Source organism: Nicotiana tabacum, chromosome 4 (assembly GCF_000715075.1).
Source record: "Nicotiana tabacum cultivar K326 chromosome 4, ASM71507v2, whole genome shotgun sequence".
NCBI classification, from domain to species: Eukaryota; Viridiplantae; Streptophyta; class Magnoliopsida; order Solanales; family Solanaceae; genus Nicotiana; species Nicotiana tabacum.
Window position 1 is genome coordinate 4,911,403 of NC_134083.1, and position 12,345 is coordinate 4,923,747.

Consider the following 12,345-nt stretch of genomic DNA (forward strand, 5'->3'; position numbering starts at 1 on the left):
TAGACTAAACATGATAGCTACACATATTGGAATAACTCAATTAATAATGAAAATAGATTAGTACTCATTAAAATGGTATAACTCAAAATAACAGGAAAAACATGTTGCTGCTCAGTAAGAAAATCGGGTTTCTTCACAACTAGCCCGTGTACGTACTCGTCACCTCACGTACACGGCTCTCACATAGCACAATATTTCTAAATCTTAAGGGGATATCCACCACACGAAGTTAGGCAAGCCACTTACCTCGAACCAAGCTCAATCAATCGGTCACAATGCCTTTCCCACGAATATCCGGCTCCGAACGGCCCAAATCTAGCCAAAATTAATTACATATCATAAATACAACAATAATAGACTCATCTAATTAACGAAATCAATATTTTAACGAAAACTCCGAAATTAACTCAAAATCGCCAGTGGGCCCCATATCTCGAAATCCGACAAAAGTTACAGAATATGAACGCCCATCCAACTACGAGTCCAACCATACAAATTTCACCAAAATCCGACATCAACTCGAGCCTCAAATCTTCAATTAAAGTCTATGAAGATTTCTACCATTTTCAACCCAATCTTTACTCATTTGAACCACCAAACTCCTGAATAACTGTGCTGAACTTACCAAATCAGGCTCGAGGAGACTGCTTTAGACCATAGAGAGACCAGCGCAACTGACATACAAGGCCACTAAACTCCCCTTGACCAACAAAACCAGGTGGTTGCTCCGTATAAACCTCATCCTCAAGGTTACCGTGAAGAAAAGCATTCTTAATGTCCAACTGATAGAGAGGCCAATGGCGGACAGCAGCCATGGATAAAAAAAGGTGTATTGATGTTATTTTAGCCACGGGAGAGTAAGTATCATTGTAATCGAGCCCAAATATTTGAGTATACCCTTTGGCAACAAGACGAGCCTTAAGTCGATCAACCTGGCCATAGGGACCAACTTTGACTGCATACACCCAACGAAAACCAACAATCGATTTACCCGAAGGAAGAGAAACAAGATCCCAAGTACCACTCGTATGTAAAGTAGACATCTCGTCAATCATAGCTTGACGCCACCCTGGATGAGACAGTGCTTCACCTGTAGACTTAGGGATGGAAACAGAGGATAAAGATGACACAAATGCACAATGGGGTGATGACAGACGATGGTAACTTAAACCAACATAATGGGGATTAGGATTAAGTGTAGACCGTGTTAGTTTACAGCTATGTATATAGTGTAGTCTTGTCCCACATTGGAATAGGAGTAGTATGTCCTTGTATAGTATAGCTATAAATAAGGATCTTTTGTATTGTATTGAATATCTAATATCAATAACATTTTTTCTCTCGTGCCTTCTCACAGACCGTATACCTTTCTGTAGTGCAATCGGTTGACTAAGAGGAGACAAATCCGCAGTATTAGCAGGGGCAGGTGCAGGACGTGAATCAGTTGCGCCTGATGCTGGGCGCGGACGACAATGATAAGTCAGGAGAGGTGGAGCTGTAGAAGGTTAAACTGTACTAAGTGGTGGAACTAGAGCTATAGGTGGTAGAGCTACAACTGGAGCTGTAGGTGGTGAAGCTGGAGTTATAGAGGAAGATGAATTAGAGAAAGTGACTGAATCTCCAAAAGAAGGAACTGGTAGCACATCATAAATATCTAAGTGATTACTTGGACCTGTGAAGTATGATTGGGTTTCAAAGAAGGTAACATTAGCAGACATAAGGTACCGCTGGAGGTTAGGAGAATAACATCGATATCCCTTTTGCGTTCTCGAGTAACCCAAAAATACGCACGAGGAGCTAACTTATCTTTTCCTGGAGTAAACATGTGCTCCCAAAGACACGAGGTGGAAGAGAAAATAAAGGTAAGTGGGGAAACATGACAGAGAATGGAACTTGATTCTGGATGGCTGAAGATGGCATACGATTAATAAGATAGCAAGATGTAAGAACTACATCCCCCAAAAACGCAACGGAACATGAGATTCTATGAGTAGGGTACGAGCAGTTTCAATAAGATGTCTATTCTTTCTTTCAGCTATCCCATTTTGTTGGGATGTGTATGGACAAGATGTTTGATAAATAATCCCAAGAGAGTTCATAAACTGCTGAAATCGGGAAGACAAATACTCTAGGGCATTATCACTATGAAATATGCGGATAGAAACCCCAAATTGATTTTGAATTTTAGCGTGGAAGGTCTCAAAAATAGAAAACAACTCAGATCGATTTTTCATCAAAAATATCCAAGTGCACCTGGAATTCATCAATGAAACTGACAAAGTAGCGGAATCCCAAGGTAGAACTAACCCGACTAGGACCCCAAACATCTGAATGGACTAAAGTAAAATGTGACTCTGCTCAATTATCAAGATGCTGAGGGAAATGGGAGCGGGTATGCTTATCGAGCTGACATGAATCACACTCTACGGTGGACAAGTAAGATAAATCATGTACCATTTTTTGAAGTTTTGACAAACTGGGATGTCCCAACTGTTTATGTAATAAATATGGTGAATCATTAACATGACAAGTTGTCGAAGGAAGACAAGATGTGAGTCCATGTGATTTTGCAAGGATAGTAATAAAGTCCATCTGATTCACGCCTGATACCAATGATCCGCCTTGTACTGCGTTCTTGCATAAAAACAATGTCATCAAGAAATAAAACAGAGCATTTAAGTGATTTGGCTAAGCGACTAACAATTATGAGATTAAAAGGACTATCGGGAATATAAAGAACTGATAAATCACCCTTCTTTACTCCAAACCCGAAAGTGAAGAATTGAGGAAAGAAATTCCTACCTCTTTGAAGCCCTAGCTCCTTGTGAAATCTTCAAACCTTGAACAAGAAATTGATGGATAAATGACTAAGTCTTCACTTTCTCTCTCTAAAATATTAGATGAAACCCTTCAAAATGACCCCCAATAGTGTTTTATAAGAATAGGGTCGGGTTTATAAAATCAGAAAAATAAAGCTCCGGAACAGGTTCTGCGGTTGCATATGCGATCGCATAATGGTTATGTGAACCGCATATCGGTCGCATAATCGGTGTCCAAAACTAGCAGACATCTGTCTGTGTAACTGGTCACTATGCGGCCCGCATACCTGTTCTGCGGTCGCATAGTGACCGCATAACAGTTATGCGGTCGCATAGTCGACCGTAGATTTCATCCAAACTGGCCTTCTTCTGTCTCACATATGCGGCCATTATGTGGCCCGCAGAATGATTATGTTGTCGCATAATGGACCGCAGAAACGTATTTTTCTACCAAAATTTTCCTTTACTTCATGGTGCATTGTTCAACCCAAAAAGTCTGAGCCGCGGCGAGCTTATTTCTACAACCTTTGTACTATTTGATCTACCTCGACGCCACAAAAAAACTTAATTTCCTTAGCAAAACTTTCCGGGTCACTACACATACGTCAACATCTGGTCAACCTTTTCAACTGAATTTCGAAACCTTGGAACTTGGTGTTCCAAATCATTCAAAAGTCTTACCGGACCCGAACCAATTACCCCCGGCAAGTCACATAACAAATGTAAAGCATAAATTGAGCAGTAAATGGGAAAACGGGATTTTAATACTCAAAACGACGGGTCGGATCGTTACACTGACTAGGTTCCCCGAAGTGTTCGGGAACAAGACCCCCCCAACAGAAGGAGCAACAACAACCTCGTATACCGGTGAATATGCAGATCATTTGTCTCCCCGGTGATGTCGGGGTGCAATATCTCCAAATGCTGTCGAATAGCTATCAAACTCATGCGACTGGCCCCTGAGTGTGCAGTCTCATCCTGTGGCCTGGAACTAGTGAGTTGCTGCAGCATGTCCAAATACTGCCCACGCGTCATCTCTCTCATGGCCTGAGGCAGTGCAACGGGTAGTCCATCAACAGGCATCCCATATAAAACCTCCACGTCCTGCAGCGTGATAGTGGCCTCGCCAATGGGCAGGTGGAAAATGTGCGTCTCCGGTCGCCACCGCTCTATCAGGGCCGTGATCAAAGACTAGTCGAGCTGCACCCGCCCGATCTCCAAAATTCTGTAGAAGCCCGTATCCCGCAGGCGCTGGACTACACGGGGATGGAGATCTATGTCCTTCATAAAATTCCACATGTCATCCACTCTCCTGGCGCGGAGAGTCTGGGCCAGTAACTCTCCCTCCCATACGTGGGCAGACCTATGATCGCCCTGTAATACTAATAGCTCATCGGAGACAGGTCCGGGATGCATAGGCGGCACGTCCATGTCGTCTACTGTAAATTAAACAACATTAATTGTATGTTTGATCTGTAAATTAAATAATTATTTTTTATAATTATACAATATTTAATTGGACAGAGTATATATCTATGGGTTCCAGGCTCGATATTTGATGCCCAGTAGGACCAAGCTATCCTAAGTTCTTGTATGTGTCAATTTTATTATTTTCGTAATTTTGTATGTTTGATCTGTAAATTAAATAATTATTTTTTATAATTATACAATATTTAATTGGACAGAGTATATACCTATGGGTTCCAGGCTCGATATTTGAGGCCCAGTAGCACCAAGCTATCCTGAATTTTTATGTGTGTCAATTTTAATATTTTTATAATTTGTATGTTTGTTTTGTAAATTAAATAATTAATTTTTGTAAATTGGACAGAGTTTGTGTTTGATCTAATCAGTATAAAAGATACTTAAACTATAAGAATTCTACGCTAAAAGGCTCTACATTTTACTACGCTAAAAGGGCACTAGTCTTTAAGCAAATAAATAATCTAAACTATATAAATATAAAAGTATAGCGCTCTTTAAAAGAGCGCTATATATAAAAATGTCACTCTTTTTTTTAAACACACATTTCCGTCACACTTGTCCAAAAGAACCACAAATGGGTTCTGGAGGAGGCGGTGGTGTAGTAGAATCTATCCTACCCTTCTTTCCTTCCCATACAATCATATGCCTAGACTCTTTTAATGATTAGTGGACGTTGGTGAGTAATCACTGGATTTATATCACACAATTCTCAGTAAGTACAGAGTCCAAAGAGATCCACACAGAATCAAGAATAGATGTCAATGATTTACCTAGAGATTAATTAATTAATCCTTCTCACTTTTGGAGAATTCTAGCAAATGGCTATGGCCTATAAGCTGGAGCCAAACAAAAATAGTAGTAGTAATAAGTGGCGAAGTCAAAATTTTTATTAAGGGGAGTCAAAATATAAAGAAACAAACTCACCAAGAAGTCAAAAGATGTCATTATATAGTATATATACATATTTTAAAAAATATTACCTAGCTATACAGTGTCATTTTTCGGTGAAGGGGTATCGATTGACAACTCTTTGAGTGTATGTGGCTCTGCCAAATATAGTTGGGGGTGCTGACCATCAGAGTAATCCCTTTTGCCGCTTGCTTGTCTATTAGCTAACAAATTACTCCAACAAAGGGATGAAAGGAGAATTAAAAAAAGGTAAGATACAATTAATTTTTTAAAAAAAATAGACAAGCACATAGGTAATTAGCGGACGTCAATTAATTTCTAAGAATATGGTTTAGAGGCCATATTATATGCAATTAACTACTAATGAATCATGACTCATCCAACTAAAGCTTCTTAACTACTCAAGTACACACTTCCAATTATTAGGAATATTATAAGATTTAAAAAAAACCCTCTTTCTGCTTTTCCCTCCCCACCAATTACCCTACTCCAAACAACAAAAATACACAAAAGCGTGTGCAACGTTCAAACACAACTCACAAATAATACACATATCTACAAAACCATTGTCAAAATCATTAGCCAAGATCTAGCAAACATAAGAAGAAGAAAAATTCTCAGATGGATAGTACCCTTTGGAGTTTGTTAGCAACAGTACTAATCCTCTTCTTAATATCAACATTAATCATCATTTTTCATAGGAAATTCATCATCAAACCAACATCATCAATATACATAATTCAACTTCCTTTGGGAAATCTTGGATGGCCTTTCATCGGAGAAACCCTAGAGTTCATCTCTTGTGCCTACTCTGATTCCCCTGAAAGCTTTATGGACAAGCGTCGCCACATGTAAGTTTAATTTAAATCATACGTTGTTCAGTGTGATTGATACGACTAAAGTTATTTTTCGAAAAAATATAAAATAACTCATTTATGTAGTTTTTAGTTGGAGAGTGGAAAATATTTTCCAAAGAACATTATACTAAAGATTGATATTAATATTAGCAAGCTTTTTACGTATTATTAAAGACTGGTAATAATGTCTATGTGCCGTTTATAGTTGTGATATGATGTTAAGAGTTGGGATATCTGTCAAGGAAAAAATATCTTCTGCCTAAAAGTAAGAACAGTAAGAATATTTTCTGGCTAGCAAACATCAAAATATTTTTCATCGTACCAAACACACAGGAATCTTCTCTATTGGGTCATTATGATCAGTCTGTTAATTACTATGTAATAAATGTTATTTACGTATTTTTGCTTTTTGGCTGTGGAAAATTTTGAAGGTATGGAAAAGTGTTCAAGTCACATATATTTGGAAGTCCGACAATAGTTTCAACTGATGCAGAAGTTAACAGAAGTATTCTTCAAAGTGATGCAAAGACTTTTGTGCCTTTCTATCCAAAATCTCTAACTGAACTCATGGGAAAATCCTCCATTTTGCTCATTAATGGAAGTTTGCAAAGGAGAATCCATGGCCTAATTGGAGCTTTTTTCAAGTCTCCTCATGTTAAAGCTCGGATTACCCATGACATGCAAAAGTATGTTCAACAATCTATGGCTAATTGGCATGAAAATTGCCCCATCTATATTCAAGACCAAGCTAAAAATGTTAGTTTCCTTTTCCCTGCCTCTTACTTAACCATTTAGTTATCTTATTTCAAGATTATGCACTAATAGAATTTTTTTAGTATATTTCAAAGTGTTGTGACAGGTAATTTATGTTATTTTCAGGTTATTAATTTCACTTTTATTGACCCATTACTTATTGTTATTTTTTAAAACATCTGATAGTGTAAAAAGAATTTTATCGGACTAATTAAGTGAGTAGAAGTTAAACTCTTCTAAATGGAGAAGGGCAAAAATGATATTGGGTGTGTAAGAGGACGATTACAGTCCGACTAATTCGTTGTCCAAAGCTTTTCCTACAGTGAAAATTAATGATTATGACCTAAATCGTGGGTTTATGCTAAAATTGGATGAATTATGTTGTTGGCAAAAGTGCAGTCATTTGTAATAATTATGTTTACATAATTATAATAATGTGTCTAATTTCAACTTTGTTTCCTTTTCATGTTTTTTCTTTAAACTTTTGCTTTATGGTACGTTCAGATTGCTTTCCAAGTGTTAGTCAAAGCGTTGATTGGAATAGATCAAGGTGACCAATTGGAGTTTTTAAAGAGTCAATTTCAAGAATTCATAGCTGGTCTTATGTCTTTGCCAATAAATATTCCTGGAAGCAGACTTCACCGCTCTTTACAGGCAAGTTATGCTAATTTACTTTCATTTTTATACGATGATATTTGACTGAATACAAAACTTATTTACGAAATTTTATTTTTTCATTGTACAACGGAATCTTGAATTGCTAATTTGTTTTCAGGCGAAAAAGAGAATGGTGAAATTGATCCAAAGAATAATACAAGAAAAGAGGGACAGGAGTACTGTTTCAACAGTAAGTGAAGACGTAGCTGATGTTTTGCTAAATGATACAAGTGAAGAACTAACAGATAATCTAATATCGGATAATATGATTGATTTGATGATACCTGGAGAAGATTCAGTTCCTGTCCTTATTACTCTTGCCATAAAATACCTTTCAGATTGCCCTGCTGCCCTCCAACAATTGACGGTATGTACTATAGTTCTTAGCAAGAATTTTTGTACAACGAGGAATCCATTGCAACGGATTAATATATACGGGTCTGGGGAGGTTAGTTTGTACGCAGACCTTACCCCTACCCTGGGATAGAGAGACTGTTTCCGATAGACCCTCGACTCCCTCCCTCCAAAAACTCTCACCTTGCTCTTGGGGTGACTTGAACTCACAACCTCTTGGTTGGAAGTGGAGGGTGTTCACCGCTAGAGCAACTACTCTTGTCATATACCAGTTGAATATATATAGGTTAAAGTATATATCATATATGTCACGACAAAAACTGACTTATCAACACCTTTTAATTTCTTTTTTTCATGTTTTTTACTACTAATAATGATTAATGAGAATGACTCGTACTTGATTGTAGTTCTTTTGATCAATGGCAATTATTTTCCATTTAATTATTACTAGAATTATTTTTTTAATTCCATGGTGGTTTACAGGAGGAGAACCTGACATTAAAGAGGCTGAAAGAAAAGCAAGGAGAAACACTAGTGTGGAGCGATTATTTATCCTTACCATTTACACAAAACGTAAGTTATTTTTTTAATAGTATTTCAACTTTTCGGTGTAATAAACATAACTTTGCCATAATAAAGAAACTGATGAATAGTTGGAATTGTTTTTTTTTTATAGGTGATATCAGAGACATTAAGAATGGGAAACATAATAATAGGGGTAATGAGGAAAGCAGTGAAAGATGTGGAGATAAAAGGATATTTAATTCCTAAAGGATGGTGTGCTTTGGCATATTTTAGATCAGTTCATCTTGATGATAATCTCTATGACTTTCCTTTTCAGTTTAATCCCTGGCGCTGGCAAGTAAGCACAAACAAATTAAATTAGTATGTTTAATTCTTGATGAGATTGATTTCGTGGAATTTTAATTAGCCAACTGAATTATATACCAAATCGCTATTAGACGCACTCTGAAAAGGTTGAGTGTGTAAAATGATATTTGTCGTCAGAAAGTGTATAAGGAGGGATTTGATGCATAGTTCAGGTGGCTACTTATGTATTTTGCCTTGCGAACAACTTCTTCCTAGAGGGAAAATTATTTTACTTTGATTTAACTTATATACATCGATAATATAAAAAAATATTTTAGTAACTTGGATCTTAAACTTTTGTAATATGATGATTACAGAACAAGGAAACGAACAACTATAACTTCACACCATTTGGAGGTGGACAAAGGCTGTGCCCTGGGCTTGACCTTGCTAGGCTTGAAGCTTCTATCTTCCTCCACCACTTTACTACTCAATTCAGGTACTTTTTACTGTAGATTAATTTTAATTAAGTATATCAATTGACCACAACCCTAAACTGTCCATTATAATGATGTTATATATATATATATATATATATATATATATATATATATATATATATATATATATATATATATATATATATATCGATTTAGCTTGTTTGAGGATAGAAGATTTAGTTGTTTTTTATTTATTCCAAAACTCTTACTGTGTGGTCAATACCGATTCTATGTTTGGAAAGTTGATAAGCTAATTCATATAGGTATATATTTGTCAGGTGCCCATCTAAACTGGAAGCGGTTATAGATCCTAGAGATAACAAAACTTCGTAAGAAAATATTTCGAGAACTATATGAAGATCAAATTAGGTCTCAAATCGATATTTTACTACTTCACAAGTTTTCTGTTCGACACAATATTCATACGGGCAATTATGAATTGTACCAATAAAAGCTGAATTTTGGTTAATTATATTGTATGTAGGGGTATCAAATACTCAAATGGACGGGTTGTGTCAATTTTGGGCGGGTCAAAATAGGTTGAGTCAATAATTGGGCCGGTCAAATGACCCGCCCGAAAGTTACTTGGGCTAAAATGGATTGGGTCAAGATTGTCTAAAATTTGGATAATAACCCAACCCGCCCAACTCTTATCAAGCTTTGCTTAATATGTGTTATTTTCTTATGAATTGTATAATTACTAAATAAGAATTTTTTTCTTTTGTTATGGTCATATATAACGTATCAAACAAAAAAAATTATTTCTAAGATATTTTGGTAAAATTACTCATGGATTAATTTGGACTAAAAATCAGTCCAACTTTAAATGAGTTGAGATAGATTGGGTTAAGATAAACTGAGTTTAATAAATGGCGGGTCAATAACCAATCTAACCTTGGACGTATTGGGTGAGTCATTTGGGCTTGTGCCAAATTTGATAGCATTAATTGAATGCATGAAAAATTACATAATAATTGCAGGTGGGTGGCTGAGGAGGATTCCATTATCAACTTTCCAACTGTAAGAATGAAGAGGGGAATGCCAGTTTGGATTAAAAGGAGAGAGCAGACAACAACAGAGTAGACACTCAACTACTGCCCAATTAGTAAAGAAAAGATCATGCAACAACATCAACATGTTAGAAGAACTCAACACATTAGAAGATTTACAAGTACAACGTAACGAATTATACTAGAGAAAAAGCAGCTGCTTTTGCAACACACGTGTGGAGGGACTATTTAATTTGTCCTTTTCTTATGAATTTTTGCGCGCACACATATATATATATATACACACTCCAGTATTTAGATTTATACTTTTTCTGGGACCCCATTAGACATTTTCACTGATTTTACTTGTTTTCCACTCTCATATTCCACCTCTTGTCTGTAATCTGTACAAATGCTATATATATAAAAAAGAAAAGGTGACCAAAAGGGCCAATCAATTTATGACTATAAACTAAATATTTTATATGTTATATTTGGTAAGCAGCTATCGCTTTCCATTTATGAGTCTATATATGGGGCCATATACTAAGTTGTAATGGCATCATTTTAATCACTTTAATTTGGAAGCTTTAGAGTGAGTTTTACCTGTCCGTCTGGTTTCAATTAAAAGTTGATTACTATTTATAATCGTTTAAATAACTGTAGCTATCTGTGTTTCTATATCTGTCGCACCCCTTTTTCTACCCGCAAAGTAATATTGTGTGGATTAAAGGGTTTTTCCAATTAAAGTGACAAAATTGAGTATGAATTATTTTATTTATAGAGTCGCCACTTTTATTTGAATCTCTAATCAAAGGAAGATTTGACTCTATTATTATTGGTCTACGAAAATAAAGTCCGGGTAAGAAATTCTGTTAATCGGGGAGAAGGTGTAAGGCATTCCCCGAATTCCGTGGTTATAGCACGGTCGCTTTTATTGACTAAAATTTGGCTTGAATTAGTTTTGGATAAAGTGTGTATTATTTGCCTTAAGTTACTATTGTCTAGTGTTGCTTAATAATTAATAATTTTGCCCTAGGAGCGTGCAAGCACATAAAGTCCTTATTTGATTATATGTACTAAAACAAAGAACGTGTCGGTACACATGGTTTAAATACAATTAATATTGAAAAGTCAAGGAGCGGGAATGCACACATGACTACTTTATTAAAAACAAAATCGACCAAGGACCGTGTATGAACACATGGTCTACATCTCAAACGTGCCTAAAATTGCCTATCGCTTAAATTAATTAAAAAGCGATTCTTTTTTATTTATTACTTGTTCGACTGGAAAAAAAAATATTATTATTAAAAATAATTTTTACTAATGCAAGACATTAAATCCGGGTAAGCTTATGTTAAGCTTTCATGGTATTTGGCCACTTATTTTATTTAACAAAAGATAATTTATTGGTTTTAAAGAAAATGCCCATCTTGCTTTCTATTGTCATTGGACATACAAATTTTAGCTTATTTGGACCATGTTGCTTAAGAGTCTCGATGACCAAGACAAACAAAATAACAAGTATTCTTCTAAGCCCAAATTGCTTCTTACATTGATGTCCAAACTAATTTTTTTTTCATAAAAGAAACTTACATGCTAATTATTATATTTTATCTTCTTAACCAACTATTTCTTAAGGACTAACATAATATTTCTACTCATCTACACCAATCATGGCACTAATCAAACTACACGCATTAACAACATAAAAACCACGACTAAATATAAAAACTACAAAAAACGGTAATACTTCAATGCTAAAGAGAAGAACTATATTAAGTATAATATTATGTTGACTATAATTCAAAGCATCAAAATATTTGAAGCTAGAAGTCTTTCTTAGATAATTATACATGAACCATGAAAGTAACTCACGGAAAAGAGCCCGAACTAAACAAACACGGTTAAAAGTGGGGTCTTTATCTTTTCCTTAAACTAAGTAATCTTAACAGAATACAATTTCAATCACATATATAAAGAAGAAAACGATAATTTAACTAATTTTTAACAGATTTACATGATGATTACACTAATATAACATTCATCTTGAAACAAAATCAGATCTAATATGTTTTATCAACCAAACCGGGATCAAATCCTTCTTATTATCATCAAGAATCTGCAATATAAGAATTTAAAAGTTACATGGTTTGTGGAATAATAAAATACAGCAGTGCAGCAACAAAAAGCTCAGCAGCAAATACAG

General features: G+C 35.6%; 1 protein-coding gene across 1 annotated transcript; it reads left to right on the top strand.

Moving 5' to 3' along the window:
• Positions 1 to 5,675: 5,675 nt before the first annotated feature.
• Positions 5,676 to 10,604, top strand: LOC107816861 (3-epi-6-deoxocathasterone 23-monooxygenase CYP90D1-like). The gene is made up of 8 exons (XM_016642604.2): positions 5,676 to 6,064; positions 6,502 to 6,826; positions 7,328 to 7,477; positions 7,599 to 7,847; positions 8,318 to 8,407; positions 8,511 to 8,696; positions 9,022 to 9,143; positions 10,125 to 10,604. The coding sequence occupies exons 1-8, from the start codon at positions 5,835 to 5,837 to the stop codon at positions 10,225 to 10,227; spliced, it is 1,455 nt and encodes a 484-aa protein (XP_016498090.1). The 5' UTR covers positions 5,676 to 5,834; the 3' UTR covers positions 10,228 to 10,604.
• The last annotated feature ends 1,741 nt before the right edge of the window (positions 10,605 to 12,345 follow it).